At 43.5% G+C, this 22881-nt stretch overlaps 1 protein-coding gene across 2 annotated transcripts in view; it reads right to left on the reverse strand.

Annotated features, from left to right (window-relative positions):
- Nucleotides 1-22881, reverse strand: part of Rhbdd1 (rhomboid domain containing 1) — a 121025-nt gene that overhangs the window by 90915 nt on the left and 7229 nt on the right. For both annotated transcript variants that reach the window (XM_005360039.3, XM_026785818.1), the window contains exons 2-3: nt 10448-10955; nt 9026-9158 (exon numbers count right to left, since the gene is read on the reverse strand). In XM_005360039.3, coding sequence (XP_005360096.1) covers nt 9026-9158; nt 10448-10880 — 566 coding nt within the window. In that variant the 5' untranslated portion in view covers nt 10881-10955. The remainder of the gene's footprint in view (nt 1-9025; nt 9159-10447; nt 10956-22881) is intronic.

Raw genomic sequence — 22881 nt, forward strand, 5'->3', positions numbered from 1 at the left:
TAATCTTTCAATTAGAACATGGAGAAATGAGCACCTTTTCATTTATTCATTCACTTTCAGCTTACTTACAATAATATGAGAACATGTGTGTGTGTGTGTGTGTGTATGTGTGTGAGAGAGAGAGAGAGAAAGAAAGAGAGAGCTTGTGAGCAGCCACCATTGCCATGAGCTCCTGCAGCCATGATGTCCAGTTTCAAATGTATGTGCATGTGTGGTATGTGCACTTGCCTGAGTGGGTGTGTGTAGGTTCACACAGAAGCCAGAGTCAACATCTATCCTCCTCAATCACTCTCCACATTATGGTTTGAGAAGGGGCACCAAAGTAATCCTAGAGTTTGACAATTCGTCAAAGAGCTGTCCAGCAAGTTCCATGGATCTGCCTATTCATGCCTCCCCAGGGCTGGACATGCACCAATAAACCCAGCATTTTATTTATTTCCATTATTACTATGTGTATGATGTATGTATGTAAATGTGCACACATGCCACGGTACACAAATGGAAGCCACAGGACAACTTTCCAGAGTTGGCTCTGTCCTTCTGTCTTGTTTTTGAGGCAAGTTTTCTCTTATTTATGACAGGCTAAGTACTTCAGGCTAGTAGACTGGTGAGTCTCTGGTCTGTTCTCCCATGTCTGCCTCCCACTCCCTGTAGGACTGCGGGATTACAGATGGGCACCACCACATCCGACTTTTCATGTGGGCTCTAGGGATTAAACTCTGGTCATCAGGGTTGAGCAGCAGGGTGCCTTTGTGCACAGAGTCATCTCAGTGACTTCATGTGCCCAGCTTCTCACATGGGTGTCAGGGATCCAGAGCCATGTCCTCATGCTTGCCTGGCAAGGGCTTACAGACTAAGCCATCATTCAGAAACGGGATTTTAAGAGGTAAGATTACACCAAATCTCAGCAAACAGGAACTAAAGACAGCTTAGCAGTCAGGTTTAGCTTTCTTTTCTACATGGAGTATGCCCAACTTCTACCAGATCTGCAAGAATAGGTAGAGAGAGTCCAATTGTTTAGGTCTGGGCTGGACTGTCTCTCTTTCCACAGGCTTGGGTTTCCATGGCCACAAAGATGGTTTACAGACTACTGTTCCCTCAGTGAGTTCCAACTGCAGTGGGCGGGGAAATATCTTGCTTCAAAATTTCTATCTCACTGCATAAAAATCTCCAGGGAGTCTTGGTTTGGAAAGAAAAAATGCCCCCCGCATTAAGTTCCGCCCAACTGGAAGCCCTCCTGGAAGACAGAATCTGCAAAGTCCTTTATGGGAGCACGTTAAGACAAAAGAAGAGAAATACATAAACAGACATCCAATCCAAAGAAGACAGAAGAAAAAAATCTCACCTACACCACAAATCTTCTCCCAACAGTTCTGGAATGCTGATCAGAACTAAACTCTAACAAGCTGAGAAAACAATGCCTACGTAATGAAACCGGATGCTCACTTTCCACGTATCTCCTGTCTAAGCTCTCCAGAATAATGAAACAGGGCTGGGGAGCTCTCGCTGTGCAAGTCTGAGGATCTGAGTCTACATCTCTGGGATCCATGTAAAATGCCAGGTGGGCTGCACATGTCTTTAATTCCAGTGGTGACGAGTTAAGTCCGAGGATCCAGCTGAGCCTAGTGAAGTCAATGGCTCAAGACATAGTAACAGAGGTCTAAAAGGGAAGACACCCAATATAAACCTCTGGCCTCCACGTGCACACAGAAAAGGGAAAAAAAAAAAAGCAATAGCCTTAGTCAATATAAAGGTAAAATGTGTGATCCTCCACTACAAGCAAAAACGAAAACAGTAATTCCTACAGAAACATGCGCTGGACAACAAATGAATGCTCCCCCCACAGGCCACTCTGTGCTAACCCCAGTAAAAAGGATGGCACAAATTGAGGAATTTCTTGAAAAACAGTATAAGCCATGCTTGAAAATCCCCAATCGCAGACAGCAAGCCTCAGTCCTGTTAGGGAAGCCACATGAGCGTTGGTCCAGCCCTGAGAGAAGAAGATGTCTTCTGGAGCTTCCACCTGGCAGCCTGTTCTTGTTTAAAAGCTTTCTCTGCGAAGCTTCATTGGTTCAAATACGGCTGGATCAGCAAGTTTACCACCTGCTTGTCTGCTTATACAAACCCTTCCTGGGTATCTCAGCTCAGTGTCCAGTGGGTTTTGTTCATTTTGTATTATGTTATTGAAAATTCTTTTACTTTTCAAAAAGTTTACAAGGAAACGTGGCAGTGGCGTCTGGGGACTACGTAAACCTTTACACCTCTTTTTCGTCTTTGTCTTCTATAACCCTGCGTATCTTTCCAAATGAGGTGCGGTAATGACTTTGCTTATGAATGAGTCACTGCTATAAGTTCTTTGATCAGGCGAGGTATGAATCACACACTTCACACACAGACAGATCTTGAGAGTTAGTGGTCATGGGGAAGCCTTGTGGACAAACAGTGCTTCTCCCAGCAGAATACAAGAGTTTAGAAACCTGTCGTCACAGCCTATTCTTCTCAAGGCCACCAACGTCCTGGTGATCAAATGTGCTCTTCCACCACAAACACAGAAGGACTCTGACAATACTCACATATCTTCGATTCGAGTTGAAGAAATTAGTGGTTGATTTAATACAGAACTCAAAAGTTTTACAACCTATCACATTATTTTTTTAAGACTTGACTGAGCACCCATACATAGAACTGAAACCAAAGTCCTCTAAAATAGTGTTTAGCTAGACTGTTTGTATAACTGACTCCGACCCCTCTTCCCCCTTCCTCTCAGAAACTTCTCCCTCTCCTCCTTCTGCCCTTCCTTCTTTCCCCGCCCACAAGGTCTTGCTATGCAGCACAGGCCAGCCTGGAAGTCAAGTCAAGATCTTTGTGATCTTCTGCCTCCACTGTGCTGGGAACAGGGATGAGCAGCTATGTCCGGTCACGACTTTTGAAGGGTTCAAATCGCAGAGAAAACTGTTGTTTTGAAGCCTCGCCACGTGACTCACAGTTCCACATATGCTCAATATGGATCTTTCAAAGTCTCTTTGGTTCTCCTTTATTTTAGCTCAGAGTTTTCCGCAGCCCACTTCTCTCTGCTCACACTTTCTGCACCCCTCCTGTTTTCCTCTTGTCATTGGGCTCCCTGCTGATACCACTCCTGCAGAAAAGACTCTCCCAGTATTGCACGGCACAAAACTGTCTTCTTAGACGCAGATTCTGTGGGTCAGGAATTCAGAAAGAACACCGAGGGGTGGCCAGGCTCTGTCCCACACTGTCTATAGCCACAGCATGAAAACCTGAGGCTGCATCTAAAGTTAAGGACTCACAAACCTGAAATTGACAGTTGGTTGCTGGGACCAAGAAAGTCACAGTTCTTACATGGAATCAGGGACAAATATGTTCACTCATAAGGTTAAAAAATGCAAAGCTGTGACCTCAGCATGCTACTTAAGCTGTATTCTATTAAACAGTGTGCCAAAAATCTAACAGGTCAAAGATAAGAGAATTCACCTTCACCTCTTAGAGACTGAGTGGCCTAACTATAAAAGGACAGATGGGACAGGAGACACTACCCACAGCCACTTCCTAAACTGTCATCCCCAACCTCACTCTTGATCCCAGAGGCAAAGGTCTAACAACCTACTATGTATCTAGGTCCCTGTGTGTCAACTCTGTCCAAACTCAACTCACCCTTCTCTCCCGGGCCCTCTCTCTTTCCCATAAGAAGCAAATGAAATTCAAAATTTGGAGAGAAACTTGGAGGAGCTGCCCTCTGTGTGTCCAATGGGACACAGGCATATTATACAGTCAGTGTTAGCAGTTAGAGGGACAAGAGACTGCTCCCCGAGAATAGTTAGTTGTTTCGGGTGACAGCTCTTTGTTTTATAGGCCATGCCTCTGTCGCCTCCGACTTGAAGTTCCCTTGGAAAGGATGTACTGCCTGGGTTCTGGGCCCCTGGATTTCATTTCACACAAGCTAAGGAAACTTACAGAGGAACGAGTACTTGAAAGAACATACTTTGGGGAACAATGCCCACTTTATCTCCCAGGATGTGCCACAGGGTCTGTTGCTTGACTGAAGTATTTCTATTTCCTTTGTGAAGGGAAGCACGCCTCATCTGCCTTATTTCCTAACCCTGAATACAAACACTTTCCCCTCCATATACCTACACCTCCTCCCTATAATTATTCCTGCAATTAAACACTATAACAAAAAAGCAAGTTGATGAGAAAACTGTTTATCGGGCTTACATTTCCACATCATTGTCTATCGCTGAAAGAGGCATGGTAGGGACTCAATCAGGGCAGGAACCTAGAGGCAGGAGCTGATGCAAAGACCACAGAGGGGTGCTGCTTACTGGTTTGCTCCTTGAAGCTTTGTTCAGCCTGCTTTCTTACAGAACCCAGGACCACTAGCTCAGGGATAGCATCCCCCACAACGGGCTTGTCCCCCACCCCCAGCAAATCAATCACTAATTAAAAACAAAAAAAAAAACAAACAAACAAAAAAAAACGCCTTACAGCTGGATCTTATGGAGGCATTTTTCTCAGTTGAGGTTCCCTCCTTTCAGGAAACTAGCTTATGTCGAGGTGACACAGACTAACCAGCACACCCTCCATATACACATACCTTCCCCTCCAGAAGAAGCTTCTCATCCATCAACTCACAACTAAATTCTACTTTCCCTAGAAATGCCTCTCATCTATTTCATTTCAGTCAGCAGCTTTCACCAAATCAGGAAGACGCTAGAAGAGTGTTTGGGGGAAGGGAACAGTGTTATGGTTTAAGTCAACACTGAAAATGGACCCAAAAGCATACACACAAGGGGGAGGGGAAGGGGGAGGGAGAAGCAGTCCTCCAGTCCTCCTTTAGCCAGGATTTAATTAATAACTGCTAGGGTTATGGCCTTTTACAATGGAGAAAATAAGGATCAGGTCCCGTGCCTGCCAGAGCTGCAGGAGGGGTCCCAACCATGTGCTCACGTAAACATGCATTTTGGTAAAATCTGTGAATATAAGATGCCTTAGCCACCATCAGTTAAAGCTGCTGCCTTTTTCCATTTCAATCTCCCCCATTCCACACTTCCTCCCACATCAGTTGGGGATGGAGCAGTCACAGTTTGGGGGTTTCTGTCAAGTGGAAGCTGAGCAAGTTTTCATTTCTGTGTATAGTTAAGTTAGTCATTACTGTGCAGAAATGGCTTCCAGAAATGGTTGGACTACCTACTGTGTGTGCTCCCTACTGGGCCATTAACAGGCAGAGCACGAATCCCAGCTTAGCAAGTACTGTCGGTACGGTCATGGTCTCAAAACTCAGCGCCTATAAAACTCTTCCACTTGCCAAGCATGTAAAGCCGTGAGCAGAAGAGTCAGTACTGATAGCTGTGCAGGTTGGTTTCTGTCAGCTCAGAAAGAAATCACCTGGGAAGAGCGACCCTCAATTAAGGAATTGCCTCCATCAGACTGGTCTTTGGGCATGTTTTGATGTGGGAGGGTTCAGCTCATTGTGGATGATGCCACCCCTGGGCACGCAGGTCCTTGATGATAAGAAAACAGACTGAGCAAGCCACTGGGAACAAGCCAGTACGCAGTGTTCCGTCATGGCCTGTGTCCATCCTGCCTCAGTGTGGCCACCTCAAGCTGGCTTCCATCAGCGATGGACTGTAAACTGTAAGCAAAATAAGCTTTTTCCTTCTTGAGTTGCTTTTGGTCATGGTTTTTATCACAGCAGCAGAAAGCAAACCAGGACAATTGCTGAAAGAGAAATTAAATAGAAGTTCCCCTGTGACAAACGTGACAAGGTGGCAGTTTCAATGTACCAGTTTCAGTCTCAATTGAGGAATCACACAGATACGCTAGGGACTGGACAGTTGCGATGCCCAAGCCAACCGTCCTCAAGGTCTACCCCAAGCTACAAGCAGGAGTGAGCAGCAAGGACAGCCGGTAACAGAATTTACAAAGAAAACTGTACACTAAAAAGGATTAAAGTGCTTTAGCTACTTAATAATCAGCAGAGTACTGGGATCAGGAGAGAAATCAAATTTCGCATTACACCGTTACCTCTAAGTGACAACATTCAAGTCAGTCAGACAACATCTGACAGAGGTCCGTGCACACAAAGCTAAACAAAACAAAAACTAGAAAAGCCCAGGGTTTTATAGTTTGTCCATGAAAACAGCCTGAAGAGGCTTTCCCAGATTGAACAAGAACCCAGCGTTACATGATGGATTATGAAAGGGTGTGTTCTGAACTAGTTAATAAAAACCTATGTTTGAAACACCCTGATCCTCACTCCAGAAACGCAAGCCCCAGATTATTTTCATAGGAAGAGACTAGAAATTCAGCAGCACAAACCTGTGTGGGAAATGCTGCAGCGGGGCCTGGGAATTACATTCTGCTATTTTTGTGGATTTCGACATGTTTACAATATAAATCAATTCCTAAATTACGATTTCTTTCCTCAGTCATTTTTTTTCTTTTCTTTTTTGTATCTGATTCCTCCCATACTTTGAGGAGGGTTAGCAGAATCAAATAATCGAATAAACGTAATGTCCACAAAACTAAATCTGCTCTCTGTGAGCCATTCATCTTCCTCCGTCCACAGGTGGAGAAAACGAGGCCCAGGGAGGCTGTCAGATCTGCCCAAAAGCATACAGCTAGGATGGCACTGCTGGTCCAGCCACACTTGGCCTCTGTCCTCGCTCGGCTGCTCAGTGGCCGTCACACTCTCAATGCTGTTTATTCTTCTGAACTTCAGTTTTGCGCCTAGCTTTCTGCAGAGACTCCTGATCTATGCTGGAAGACAAGCCTTGCCTCAGATCCCCCTTACTTCCATCAGTAAGATGTGGGAGGGGGGCCTAGGTGGGGAAGGGCAAAAACCTCTTCTGGGGACTTAACCTTCCCACCCATCCTGAGCTGCCTTGGGAGCAGCGACTCTTCCTCAAACACAAGCCCTACAAAGGGTCCCAGGGAGAGAAAGGAAATGAAGTGTGGAGCTGAGTGCTCACGAGCAGTGACACCGTGGAATTGAGTGTGATGAGTGTGAGCACTTCCCTCTTGCATGATGACTACTGGTGGCCTTTTCCGGACACGTTCCTCCATACTACTGAGAGTACCTGGGGCAGCTACCAACCATGGCTTTATGAAACCCAGAGACACAGCAAAAGTTTGCTCCCATCCATAGGGCAGCTCAAATAGTTCTAACAAGAAATGCACGTTTTGTTCTGAAGACGTTCCATGTTTCCCCAATGAAAATTCCATTTAACAGTCACCAGGAAGTTCACAACGGACGGTACTGGGAGCTCTAGTTTCTCCCATCCTTCCCCCCTTCCCATTCGTGTCCCCCAATGGGGATTTTTTTTAAAAAAAAAAAGTTATTTCTCTTATTTTTTGAAATTATAGATCTGTCTTCAAGAAACACTTGCTTTCTCGGCTCTCTAGACCAGTGGTCAGCCTGATCTGTTTCTGGACACATACCTAAATAGATGCTTTAATATTAAAAGTTTATCATTTGAAGCAAACCTTGAAAAGCGAAAAATTTATTCTTTCAAGCTTTAGAGATGGGAAATTTCATTTAATTTCTGGGTTATTACATCCCTACACCCAGAATGAGGTAAGTGTAAGTGGAGACCCTTAAGAAAAACAAAAAGCAAGCAAGAAGCATGATGAGTGCTTCAGAAACGCTGCATGTGCATATTAAAGAGCACTGTTTTTCAGTGAGCTCATCACAGGGTAGACGTGTAAGCACCAGAGGGGGTGATTTTCATATGAATGTTGAGTGCAGCTAGGCACAGACAAGAGCCTATTGGGGACACAGAAAACCAAGTCTCATCAAAGGGGTGGAGGAACTAAGTAACAGAGGGGGGCTGTTCAGATAAGAGACAGACATTATTAGACCTCTAGACCTCTTTTCAAAGAAAACACTGAAGATTTTGTTGGGCCTTCCTCCTTGAATTATCACAAATAACAAGACAATTGTAAATGAGTGGTGTCCAGTGTCACACACATGCCATTTATACTCCAGCTGCCAATGCTGCCATGATGGAGAGTTAGCATTAAAGAAGGATCCAAGTCACTAGGCCATCACACAACACAGGGAACGTGCTCTGAAATGAACGTAGTACTCAACAAGTCACACAAATCAAAATGGTAGTTCTTGGGGGCCCAGATGGTTCTACGGAGGGGCTTCTGAGGAAGCCACATTAACAAAGGAGGAAAGGCAAAGTAAATAGAGCAGGGTCTACAGTAGCGGGATATTTTGATCACAATGACACTCCCAAGACTCCCAATAAAGTTTACTTTGAATCAGAGGGCAGAGCTAGCTACTAGCTGACCAAAATTAGCCATAGAGGTTTTGGAGGACTGAGGACATATAGAGAGACACAGAAAGTAGTAAAGAAGGGCTGAGAGAAAGATTCTGCACTTTTTGGATAGAAGAAGAAGAGAGAGAAGAGGTCACTTTCCCACTGCTTTTCTCTTATTTCTCACAAAGGAAATAAATTTTAAAGAGTTTATTACAAGATCAATTTCTCATTTAACATGGCCCCAAAGCATCAGACTAGAGTGCAAGGCATTTTTTTTTTATCTTTCTGTGGTATCTATGTATACTGGTATATTTGGAATATTGTTATTAGAATTCACTCCTGACTGGCTAATACTGATGCTCAAGTTTGCACACCATGATCTCTTGTCCCCAGTTACAAGGAAAGAGACTGAAACTCCTAAATTACAGTTTGGCAGCTGACAGGGTTCAACCCAAGAAATGCCTAATATCAAAATTGTGTAACTTAACTCTGTTCTCACAGTTAAAAAATAAACTCCATTGTTTAAAAGCAACTCATTTTTTTTCTCTTAGTTTTTGAGACAGGGAATTTCTTTATAAGCCAGGTTGTTGAGACAGGAGTTTCTCTAGAACCTCAGATTCCTAAATGCTGGGGTTTCAGGCCAACATCACATAGAAAATAACTTGTTCTCTCTATTATTTGGACTCCTTTTCTATAAGGATCATAGAGGGCCCCATGTTTATTCCCCAACAGGAAAGACTTACCCTGGGGTGCAGAAGTGAATGGCTATCAGCTCTGCCCAACAAGCGAATCTGTTTGGGACAGGAAAACCCATAATGTTGACAAAGCCTCCAGGGCAGTAATGATTGCTAAGAACTTTCAAGGCAAACAAAACTCCTAGAAGAGAATAAATAACACACCAATATCAACAATTCCAATTCAGGAAGAATCACTGGATACAAAGAGACTAAACACTATTACTAATTATTACATCCAACTTTCTGCTTTGAAATACAGTCAGAGAGCATGTCAGTCATTCCTTTGATGGATCCCAACATGGAAGTTCAACCTGCTTCCAAGTATAGAACACAGAAGGTGGGAATGAGCCACCAGCAATGGTATCAAATACCAGGGAACTGTCCTTTTAAAGCAGCTAATTTTTTGCTATTTGGATATGAACAATGAACAAATACCATAACACATACTCTTTTAGCCTCTATGGAAAAACACTGGAAGGAAGATGTACTCCAGTAGAGCTACAGATGTTACAGGTGACTGTGAGCTGCCTGACAACAATGCTGGAAATCAAGCTTGGGTCCTCTGTAAGAGCAGTACATGTTCTTAACTGCTGACCCACCTCCCATCATGACTGGATATTTATTTTAATGACATTATTGAGAGGCACAGTAACCCTGGACCAACTCAGTTCTCCCCCTTCCATGTTTATGATTCTTAAGAAAAACCATGGAAAATATCAAGGGCAACATGCTAAGATAAAGGTGGCACAGGCTGTCTTCTAGGCTTCGGGAATTCCTTGCGTGTACTGGGGTAAAGTTACACACAATCAAGACCTCTTCTGCTTGGAAGCCTTCTGAGACTCGGGGACCAGCTCACAGTGAACCCTTGATTGCCTATATGTAAGCATTCCACTTGCTTAGTGTTACCTGGTGCAGACAAGTGTATTATGCCTCACTGGACTCAAGCCAGTTGGTAACTAGTGCGCCCTGAACCTGCTTCACAGGCACACTCAGTTTTCAAGAACACTCTTCCTTAAAGATACCCACGAGTCCCCCCATAGCATTACCATGAGGGAGTCAGGTGCACACGTCCAGTACTATAAAACTATCTTCTAGCAGGCCCTGGTCTAAGTGCACCAGAATGGGGATGCAGCATAAAGTGAGATGGCCTAAATAATGCCTTCTTCTACCCTAGCCAGTTTGTTCTTCAAGACGCAGGCCCCAGCAGTCATTAACCACTCCAGATCCTGTCCTCTCATCGGCTAGGAAAGGAAACAGGCAGCCGCCCTCACGGCCATCACCAGTACTTCCTGAGACAGTGTCCACCTTACCAACAGGCAGCCGCCCTCACGGCCATCACCAGTACTTCCTGAGACAGTGTCCACCTTACCAACAGGCAGCCTCCCTCACAGCCATCACCAGTACTTTTTGAGACAGTGTCCACCTTACCTGAGAAGCCGACAGCACAGTTCCTTCTGAAGTCGGGCTCATTCATGAATTCGGCAAGAGTGAACTGCAAGAGCAAATACACCACCCCCGTGAGTAGGGAGAAGGTGGTGATGATGTAGCCAAACCATCTGCTTCCCAGTCTTCTCTCCAGCTTTATTCCTTTCCAGAGCATGGACACCATGTTGAAATACAAATGCCAGTCATCTGCATGGTGCAGGGGAGAGAGCAGCAAACGCTGCCAGTCTTTTTGCTGGTAACACTTTTCCACGCTGATGCAGGAATAGTGCAGGGGCTTCAGAGGATTCAGGAAGAGCCAGACGTTGAGAGCCAAGGTTGCCAGGGTGACAGGAGGAATGTTGTTGATCCCAACATGGAACACTTGAGAGAGCAGCATGAGGAGCCCAACGTTGACTCCTCTTGATCTCCGCTGCATGGCTGGCTAGCAGAGCCCAGACGGGGAATTCTGCTCGGGGATTAGGAACCCAGGAAGGAACGCAGAGAACAGCACCTGAAACACATAGTGCACGTGAGGTCCATCAGCTGAGAACTGTGTGCTGTTAGGACACTCACTGGAAGTTGAGTACACACCAGCGCAGCCTACTTCTCATCCCAACAGAGACACATACTTTTATTAACTCTTTCTTAATTTCACATTCTAAACTAGAAATTTTATCCCAGAACCCAGTGGACTTAAGGACAGGCAGGATGACGAATATGGCCATGAACTTGTAATGCGTCTTTCTTAATTAATTAATTAGTTAGTTAGTTAGTTAGTTAAATTAAAAAGTAAGCCTGGCAACCTATGCTTGATCCTTGAACCCACAAAAAAGGTGGAAGGAGAGAACCAACTCCACAAAGTTTTCATCTAACCTACGCATATGCTCTGTGGTATATGCACCCACAATACACACCGTATACATACAGTCATAATAATAGAAAAGACATGGGTTAGGGAGAAGGCTCGGTGTGCAGAGCTTGCCACATAAACATGAAAACCAGAATCCCATTATCCAGAGTGAGGACCAACATCTGAGGTTGCCTCTGACCCTCACCCACATGCCATAGCACATGTGTGCCAGCACTCACAGACCCTAAGTCATACACACACATCATAGACATCTATCCATATACATATCATACAGATATAAGCGCACAACATACACATAGAAAAGGTAAAAATGACAACTTGCATGATGACAACCTGCAAAGACAGCATGCAAACATTAAGTAATTTAACTCAAATCCTTGCCAAGCCTCTTTATCTCTTCTATTCTTTTTAGCAGAAACACTTGAAATGCCAAAAAGTAGGGTTGTGAGCATGTTATGGTCTAGCCCAGTTTTCATACTACCAGATGTGAACTTCCTCAATTTTTTATTAGTCATAAACTTTAAAAATTTATCTATGTGCCAAATTCTACACAGAAAAAATGTGGTCCTTGTTTATAAGCTCACTTGTCACCAAGAAGTAAAACCAACCACAACCACAGGATGTTGTAAGCACAGACAGGGAGCCCAACAACACAGGTACACAGCTCCGCCAAAGGCGGTGACAGAAAGCACTGCCGTGTTCACCGGCATTCCTTTGAGTTAGTGACAAGGGAGAGTTCTGTGAGTCCGCGGTCTTCCACTCTACACTCCGGACTGAGGCTGGCATTGTGACACGCTTTGGATGACAGAAAGTGGAGGGACGGATGATACATGAGGCCCAAACCTAGCCCCAAGATGCATTTCAGGCGTGTGTTCCTGTGTGGGCTAGAGTCTGGACTAGTCGGCTCTTGTGCCCCAATGGTCCTGGCCAGCTAACCCTGAGATGCATACAGAGGTAAAGCCTAAGGAGCCCATCCTAATTTGAACCATGGAGCGGTAAGTTCTGGAGTGGTTTGATAAGCACAATTACTAATACAGAAGGTATTGACTTTGGAGGTATTGACAGGCCAATAAAAAGGATCAGGGGTTTGAAAGGACTAACAGAAAGTAGGGGGTGGGGAGTCAGGTTTGAGACACAGGAATAATGGGCAGAGGTGACAGTCTAGGGGAAAAGAAAGTTCTGGGAAAGTCCTAGTATTTTCATTTCGATAGGGGCATTCATTGATGTTGAAATTAGTCCAGAAAACTCAGTTTCTTGCTCTTCTATATATTACATAACGAATTTTAGTCATCTACACACCAGCTCACTTCCTCTCCCACTGGCACCCTTCAAAAAAGTCTCCCACATCCTTTCATGTCTTCTTCTTGTGAATTTAGAGTTGCTGGTTGGAGCGTGGAAGGAAGCCACTTACCTGTGGCTATACCACTGAAGAAAGTGATACACACACCCCCAACACACATATACAAGCTTTGATTGCTGTAATCCTTTGGGGAAGGGTGTAGCCTCACGCGTTCTTATCTATGATGAAGTGTTGACAGCCTCAATCTTGTACAGACCTTATGTAGACAACCATGGCTGCAGCGGACATGTCCATGAGTGTCATGACTACGTCATGTCCTGCACATCTCCCTCCCCATTCTCAGCTCTTACATCTTTCCACCCACTCTTCCAAGATGTTCCTCGAGCCTCTGAGGGTGCTTTACGGTGGTCTGAATGTGAATGGTTCCCATAGGCTCATATGTTTGAATACTTGGTCTCAACGTGGTGTGGCCTTGCTGGTGTGTCACAGTGGGCTGACTTTGAGGTTTCAAAAGAATCATGCCATTTTCAGTGTGTTCTCGGGCTCCTGTTTTTGAGGTTTGAGGTGTGAGCTCTCATCTATTCCTGCCACTATGACTTCACTCTGCCATTGTGAACTTAAAGCTGCTGGAAGCCTAAGCCCAATTAAATGCTTTCTTGTATAAGTTGCCTTGGTCACGGTGTTTTATCACAGCAATAGAAAAGTTACTAATACAGGTTTTATAGTTCTCCAAGTTGAGGCAGAATACTCCAGCATTACTTATACTTAGCACTTTGGACAGTGACAGATTTCTGCACTAAGCAATGCCTGCTGCGGTAGGCAGTTTATCTGAGGAAGGTGTGCCAGATAATTTTATGTCAACTTGATACAAGGAATAGTCATCTGAGAGGGGGGAACCTCAATTGTAGAACATACCTCCATAAGATCAGTATATAGGTCAGCCTGTAGGGCATTTTCCTAACTAGTGATTGATGGGGGAGGGTCCAGTTCATTGTGCTTGGTACCACCGTTGGGCTGGTGATTCTAGGCTCTTTAAGAATACTAGAAAGAAGCAAACCAGTAAGCAGCTCCCCTCCATGGCCTCTGCATCAGCTCCTGCCTCCAGGTTCCTGCCATGTTTGAGTTCCTGTCCTTGCTTCCTTTGGAACTGTGGAATTATAAGTCAAAGAAACCCTTTCCCCTCCAACTTGCTTTTGGTCATGGTGTTTTTGCACAGCAATAGGAACCCCAAGTAAGACAGAAGGCTAAGAACAGCACTTTTTGGGGTATGAGCATGAGTACTTGGAAAGCAGCCAGACAACATGATGGTTCACCAAAACAATGAAAGACTCCCTACTGGAGTCTAGGACTTTCCCAGTTGAGGGCTCCTGACCAGGTTTATAAAACCAGCATACACAACCAGAAAACCAGGACAGCTACGAGTTCTTCTCTATTTACCGCCCAGATGTAACAATCTTCCCACCGTGCGATGTACATTACCCTGCCTTTCAGAACACTGTGTCAGCTCCACAGAAATAAACCTGCAAGTCACTTCAGATGCACCGATGACAAACAAAACACCATTTTAATTATGTGGTAACATACACTAGACAGTAGTGTATCAAGATTGTGACAGAGACATGGAAGATTTCTTGAATACTGATGGGGGAATTAGCCATATTTACTTTTAATGAGAAATTAAAAATTAAACAGGTATGCAATAAGAAAAACTACACGGCTAGAATAAACAAAGAAACTGAATTCATAACTTGAGAAACCAGTATGTTGGGGGAGGAGGCGGGGGGCGTAAAAAGGGAAAAGAAACTAATTACAGGGATTTTCAATTCTACTTGCAAAGCAGAAAATATTTCACCATTATCATTTACCAAGGCAGTATATATCTCAATTTTCAGATTTAAATGTTCAATAAGAACTGAGACCATTAAATTGCAAGAGTATATACCAGCTATAAATTCTATTCCCAATTTGTTATGTGATACTAACCAAATTAATTCCACAAGAGAAACAGACATGATAGAGTCTTAATGGGAGTAATTAAAGGCCGCACTGAAGACTGGGGTCGCTGTATTATTGTGAGGGCAACAAATTCACTGAAATCATCTTACACTGTGTGGCTCCCTCTCCAAGAAACTGTTTGCTGTTACACAGTGGAGAAAGATCAATGGTATGCCATTACTGCTTTGAGACCTTTGGTAAATTTCATTTACTAGTTTTACACAGTTTAATAAATACTCTTTTTAAAAAATCTTAGGGAAAATATGATTAACAGTTTATTAAAGGTCTGCTATTGCCCAGGCTGAGAGCTTTCTAAATATCCAACTTTCCAAACACTTAACTTTAGAATTTTTTAAATGGAGACATAATTCACATACCATAATAATCACATTCTTGAAGTGCACAACTAAGGGATTTTAGTATATTCATAGGTTATGTAACCATAATCAGTCTTCCAGAACTTTCTTGATGCCAAAAAGAAATGCCATACCTTTTAGCAGTCCCAATACCTCTCTTCCCCTAGGTCTTACCAGTGATCCACCTCATTTCTGCCTATTCCTTATTCTGGACATCTCACCTAAGTGAGATTATTCAACACAGAGCATTTGACTTCTTTTCCTTATTTCCAAAGATCACTGATATTACACCCAATGCTTGTTATGATCAAGCAACATTTCATTGTACAGATGAACCACATCTTGTTTCTCTACTCTTCAGCAGATGGGCTTGACCACTGTTTGCAGCCTGGCCCTATGATGCATAACGCTCCCATGATCCTAGTATGCTCTTCTCTGTATGAACACATACTCCTAGGAGCAGAGTTGCTGGGCCAGCCAGCAAATTGTTTTCCAAACTCATACACCATTGTGTACACACTCTCTCTGAGTGCAAGGCCTCCAACTTCATCATATTCTCAAGAGCCTTTGCTTTTTACTGATGCTTCTTATTCTAGCTTTCCTAGTGAGTAATGAAATGGTATGCACAAACATTTCCCTAATGTAAGACTAATGATGTGATAAAAAGCTAACTTCACATTTCTGAAAACACATATGCGCTGAGATGTGTTTATAGCGTAGAAGTGTGTTCAGCTCACCCCTTACCCTTGAGAAATCACTGAACAAGCTTGGATCGAGAGAAAGCACCGAAAACAAAGTTGAAATCACAAAGAAAGCACCTGGCTGAACTTCAAAGATTGGCACCACAATTCCCCTGTGATGTGGTATGTTGAGAGGAAGCTTGAATGCCCTTCAACAGCCTGGCACAGCTTAGACGAACACATCAGCCTGTAAACAGAGCAAAGTCCTTTCAAAAGAACACAGAGGGTGGGTGATTCTAATTTCTGCAAACCATGCAAAATGCTATGGAAAGAGAAAATGTTCATACTGAACATAAAAATATCTCTGCTTTCTTAATTGCAAGAGTCAGATAACAAAGTGATTCATAACAAACAGAGCATTAACATACTCAAAGGACCGTGAGAATGGCCAGGAAGCAGCAGTGCATCTTGCCCCCCTTCCTTGTCTCAATGTGCCTGCTTTCCTTAGGATAGAATAAGCTGACCTGAAGCATTCCTAGAAAGCTTCAAACTATTTTTTCCACGTGTCACTGAAAAGTAAATGGAGGAGAGTGTTTCCACCCAGCACCATAACACAATTATTTTATTCCTCTAATAAAACATTGGCACAATTTTATTTTTAAAAAGGTAGTAGTTTCCTTAGGTCCTAGAAGATTCGAATTACAATGCGGATATTCAAGATATTTCTGAAAATTAAAGAAGTATAAGATGCATTATTAGTAAAAGACAAGAATTTCTTTAACTGACTCCTTACAGACAAAATCAGGTCCGTTTTCAAATAAATACATGCATTTCAAAATGCTTTATTAAAAGTTTTATAAAATGGCATTCAAATTATGCTTTCCAGACTTAACATTTAAATATTAACTATAATAGCAGATGGTACGGCTTCACATCATTACACCATGTTCAATTTACCAGAAAGCATCATCTACCTAAGGTGACTGGTAAATAGGGAGTCCTGGGGGAGACGGCGTAGAACCTTCATCAGATGCCATAATCGTCTGACAACAAGCTGCACACAAACAACAATTTTTCCTAGCCTTCTAAGACCCGTTAAGTGGCTTCCTGAACTGTACTAATGTCAAAATCAAAGGGAATCGGAAGAGGGCTCTGTTTTCTTACTTCCCATTTAAGGGAGAAATATAAAGAGATGAAGACAATAAAATGAATAAAAATGGACTTCATGAATAAAACATGAATATGGGAATCAAATTATATTAAGAAGGTAATGGGAGTCTCGTCTTCATGAATACCATGACACTCTCAATAATTACATTCCAGTGTCATCTACTCGTGGAAAGGCTCATAGCTTGGATTCTGCTCCAGAGAAAGTAGGATTAAGAACACTGTCTTCTTTTCGAGTCTGCAGCATCCTTTGGGACAATGGTTCTCCTGACTCAGAGCCTTTGTTATTCCAGCCACTCAGTTTGGAATGCCAGCTTGGAGTCTGCCGGTTATCCCCAGCTGCCTCTTCCGGCTGTAAGTGAGAAGACCTAGCTTCTAAGACACATGGCTCCTCTATTTTTGCTCATTCACCATCTTCACAAGTAAAAAACTCGCCCCTTAACGGATGAAGTCCGACTGTCTTTTATAACAGTCTGTCTTAATACCGATCCCATGGAAGGTGCACACTGGTAAAACACGATACCTTGGAGGAGTAAGGACTCAATATCTCCGACAAGTGAGCGGACCTTAATAGCCATGTGTTGACGTGCTGACACAACCTACAAACGCCGGGTCTTCAGCACATTCTCCCTAACCTGCTTACAAAATGCCTGACTCAATTTGCTTAGAATCCAATTTCATCACAACACCTCCCCCTGTGAACCATCAAATACCTTTCTGACCTTGCAAAAAATCATAAAGCATGTCATCGTTAACAGGATAGACTTTGGGGTCAAAAAGCCCTGGTTTAAATTCTGACTTAAATGACTTAAATGCCTTGAGGCGGTAAGATCTTGAGTAAATCCTTTTTCATTTTTTTCCCTTTTTCATTTTTTGTTTGTTTGTTTATTTATTTGTGGTTTACTGAGACAAGGCTTCTCTTCACTTCCCTGGCAGTGCTGGAACCCTATTTGTAGGCCAGGCTGGCCTCAGACATCAGAGATTCACCTGTCTCTGCCTCAAAAGTACAGGGATTAAAGGTATGTAGCACCACATGTGCTCTTGAGTAAATTTTAATTTATGCCTGAAGCTCTCACCTTTGAAGCTGGCCCTAAATGACAAGACTTCCCTTCTAGAACTGACTGATGACTAACAATTCATGAAACATAAGAACTCTAGGTACCTGCTGATAACACATCGTTATCATCATCATTGACCCTAGGCTCAGCCTTGGAACTAAAGTCTTCTGATAATCTATACCCTTTTTAATAACGGCTGATAGTTACACATTTAGTTTAATAGTGGACACATGTAACCTGTTTCATTTCACTTCGTTCTTAAAATCTTATGAAGGCATTCTTTGGTCTGTCCAGCACTCATGTAGGGAATTGCCTGTGTTGGTGCACCCCCCCCCCAGCAGTTATCCACAGAAACAGCCCAGTGGTGTTTCTCTGCCCGAGACACTTAAGGGTGGTGAAATGCCAGGTCTCAACTTTCTCTGCCCAAGGTGTTTATTACACAGTGCCATCTCTGCAGATGGACAGCCACTTGGGCTGCTCATCTCCATGGACAGTCAGGTGGGGTCTCTTCTCACCAGAGGGCACGGAAGTCATGTATGAACATGATACAGCTTACAGTGCATGTTCCTAATTCCAAACCCAAAAGCCTGAACCAGTGGATGCCTTTCCAGCAGTCCTGGTGCAAAACTGAAACACAAATTCTATTTTCCTTATACAGATAAGAAGGACCAAAGGAACAATTCCCATAAACTGGACTATGAGGAATCACACCCAGCTCTTGGGCAGACTTGGCTGGGTAGGAGTCAAGGCCCTTGGCTACTTGTGTCTCTCAGTAGCAACACTGACTACCACTGTTGATGCGTTAGGGAGGTCCCAGTGCCCAACCTGCACATCACTCATGAAAGCCAAGATTCCCAACCTGCACTGAACAGCGGGTAACAGGAGCCTCAGATGAAATAAAAATCTGTTGGCACTGTGATGGCAGAGTAGATGGGGAAATGGTTCAATGTCTGGCTATACAGCCCCAGGGTCTTCTGACTTAAGTCATAAAATGAGAAACACTTATTACAGGCATCGTTGCATGTCTGTCATCCCAGCACTTGGGAGGCAGAGGCAGGCAGATCTCTGTGCATTTGAGGCCAACCTGGTCTACAGAGTGAGTTCTAGGACAGCCAGGGCTACACAGTGAAAACAAACAAACAAAAAGTCTGACTCCTATTTCTCTTCCATATGAACGCTTCTTGGAGGAAATAAATAAAGCCTGAAGCAACTCCTGAACGGTACTAAAAGAAACCAATTTTGTTTAATCCTGAAGCAACATTTATTTACAACATATACCATGACATTTAATTCAGACTTACCGAGATCTGTAAACGTTCAGTCCTCAGAGTTTCAGAAGCCAGAAAGCAGAGGTCAGAGCAGCAGACTGATGTCACTGTGATGAGAGCCTTAGATGTGGGAAGAACCAGGCCAGGGGATCTCGGGTTTTTTATAAGGCATGGCTCCCACTCATGCCTCACACCCATGTGGCCTGATCACTTTCCACATGGTCGACCCCCAATTACTACAGATGGGGTTTTCTGGAGTCAGGAGTTTTGGAGCCCACTGACATGCAAGCAGCCTTATCTGTGTAAACACAGAATTGCTGAAGCAAAGGGAGGTGGTAGCTATGAAAAGCGTTTAAATTAAACATGGAACGACTGTTTCAAATTAAGTGGTCCTCTATTTAGAGCCTTAAAATCCATGTCAATGATAATAAACACAATCGGGGGTAGAGACTTGATGATGAGGGGATTTCTGTTCACAAAACCAAGACGCAGTGTTAACACTGAGTGAGAGTGTTGGTGGAAGGTGAGGTCAGCTGCACACAACCAAGAAGACGGTGGAGCAGAAAGGTTAAACTCCTCCCAAAGCTATGGAGAAACCCTGTCTCAGGGGAAAAAGGAAGGAAGGAAGGAAGGAAGGAAGGAAGGAAGGAAGGAAGGAAGGAAGGAAGGAAGGAAGGAAGGGTGGGTTAAACTCTGAACTCTGTCCTGATCTCATCACTAAAGAGGGAGAAACAATGGCCTAAATATATAAAAATAAAACAGGAAAACAAGCTTCCCCCACTCCCAAATCAAAACCCAAACTTTCCTACTCTACTGATGACGAGAAGTCCAAAGTAAAAGAGCTACATGAGCTGCGCTGGCATCTGTGAGAGCAGACCAGCTGCCTCAAGCTCTGATGCCATGGTAAGCCCTGGAAGCGCGAGCCGAAATATGCCCTTCCTTCCTTTAGTGGCTCTCCTCCAGTGTTTCACCAAAGCAATGAGAGAGTCACACACAGGGTAACATGGACTTTGAAAGCAACAAGTCAATGATATGACAGGTCACACAGCCACAGTACCCCACGCTTGGTCACATAGGCCACAGTGCCCCCATGCTCACACACAGGCCACAGTACTCCCACTCTGTTTGTACCCGCTGGCCTACATCTGCTCAGCTCAGTTCAGCCCTCACCTTTGCGGTTCTGGAATGATCTCTTTCTTGAGCTGAAACATTAGGCTGCTTTGCAGCCCAGAGTCCTGAAAATCCAAGTCTAGCATCTGTTTTAAATGATTGTAAAAGAAATATACATTTCTACTCTGCTTTCTAGTTATTCTAAAAATACACATCAAAAATAAGGAGGACCACTGGCCAATTCTACACACACATGCAGAGCTTGTTAATCCTCAGGCGTTCTCGTCCATAGTAAGACTGACCTGGCTAACAATGAAGGAGAGCCTATCAATCAGTACTCATGTTGTGGACAAGCCGGGATTTAGCTCAAATAACCTACTTAAATGTCACTTCGTTAAATGAGACCACGGTCCAGTTTGTGAATAAGCTGTTAGTTGTAACTCTCACGGGTCCCTGGCTTGGGTCTCGCCCAAAGGACCATCTTTGTACAGGTGTATAGGACCACTCAGTCTTTGTGTTCCTCCTGCAAAATCCCAACAGAGCGTAAGGCAGGTTACATTCACCTGATAAGTGGGTGTCTTTCTCATGACGGGAATCTCAGCTATCTGGGTTTAGTGTTGTCCTTGGCCACAAGGTTGTATCTTGTATCATCTAGTCCACATGCTTTTCAGCAAGGTGCCAAGAATATACAAATTTACCAATGTAGAGTATGCTAAGTCAAATTCAACTCAGAAAACTTACGGCTGTTTCCTTGCTTGAGTCAAGCTTTGATGGGAAAAACAAGTAGGTAAAAGGAGAAAGGGGGTTTTAAAGGTAGATCAGCCAGTGAACTTATACTATCAACCCTGAGAACATGGGTTTCCAGGAAAGAATGTAGAAGGAGCAAACAGTCTCTTGGCTTCTGCTAAAGCGTGTCTTTTGAAATAAGCAAATGTGTTCAACTCACCCAATACTTAGAGAAACATCTGAATAGAAATCCACTTGGATGCCTGCAGACAGCTGCCCCAGCTGAGACCAGCGGCACAGAGTGGACATGCTCCTCAGCACCCACTGCCTCACTTTTCTAGATCCCATCTTCTCACCACTGGATGGTATGTTACACGCTGCAGCACCTTCGGAAGCAAGGCCCAAGGCTTTCTGAACAAAGAGCGCCACACTTTGTGCCACACTCACACATGTAAAACATGCTGCCATTGAATATGGTTGCCATCTTGTTCTCGTGACAGTATCTTTCTCCAGGCTCCTTAGTCCTTGGAGTAATTTGACATAGCATTGTGATTTTTAAAACTGCTATGTCCTATCTAACGGGGCTGACAGTACAGTTAGCATGGGAAAGAGTGGGGTGGCTATGCCTGGGAAGAGCTGTTAGATGGTCATATCCAGCCTATGGTCCTTACATTCCCATCTTTAACAGAACTCACCAAAGGTTCCCATCACCCAATCATTCTTAAGTACTCTTGGCTTACTTTGCCAAATTACAATATGGAAAAAAACTCTCCACCTATCAAGTGTGCTCCTATGTCCCTCCATCAAAAGCTGTCTTAGGTTCCTTCACACAGACTTTAAAACACAGAGACTTTTCATTTTGGTAATTGTTTACTGGATCATATATCCCAAATGTGCCCAGGTTTCATGTCTTGATTATAGTTCTTCAAGGACACAGGCATTTGTGTTTGGTCAAATGCTTTTAGTGGGGGATATAAGTATAATGCCCAGTTTGGGACTATATGCTAGGCCAGCAATTTCAACAGAGAAGTAATGAAAGAATGAAAACAAGACCCTGGGACCAGATGCTCTGACCACGAACGCAGGACAATGAACAAACTGCATTTACATTCATCGTGCACGTTTCCCTTCCAGACAGCACACAAGGTCAAACTGCCAACCGTCAGCTACAATAAGCTTCTAAACTCCTGGTCAATTACCTGCTTAATAACAAAAGACAGGGCTATGACATCATTACACTTATAATTAATTTACACAGATCAGCTTCCTGTTAATCAAATACATCTTTAAAAGCATTTAATTATTTTTTTCACCTAGAAAGCAACATTCAGCTTTGTTCGATGAAAAGCAATCTTGCTGAATTCCACAAGAAAGGCAGTCAGGCTTCTGGGAGACAGGAAGGACAAAAGGCTTCCCAGGGTGTACTGCTACCCTATGGAGCGCTGGCACAGGCGAGGAAACAGGAGCATGATGATGGATAAGCAACACCTTTAACGGTTTCAAAACATAAAACTTGTTAGGGAGTGGGGGCATCAACAGGGTGGCTTGGGAAAGAGGAACATACCGATCCTTTCTGACAAAATTATATCTAAGGTGAGCACTATTAATGCCCATAGTATAGGGCAGTGTGGGTAAGGGCTAGCTACACAATACACTAACCAACTGACCTTCAGAAACGTGTCAGTTTTTCCCCAGGATAACAGACTCGTTTGATTTTATAAGGAAAAACTGAGATTTTTGAACACACACACCATAAAACCATAAACTGCAAAGTGATAGTGGTCTGAGTGCACAAATGAATTAAAATAGATCTGAAGAAAAAAAGTTGGAAATATTTCTGAGTGTTTTTATAAGATGGTGACTAACACTTTCTAGGAATGCTATCCCCCATATTTACGATGTATTA

The sequence above is a fragment of the Microtus ochrogaster genome, linkage group LG2, assembly GCF_000317375.1.
Source record: "Microtus ochrogaster isolate Prairie Vole_2 linkage group LG2, MicOch1.0, whole genome shotgun sequence".
Lineage (NCBI taxonomy): Eukaryota > Metazoa > Chordata > Mammalia > Rodentia > Cricetidae > Microtus > Microtus ochrogaster.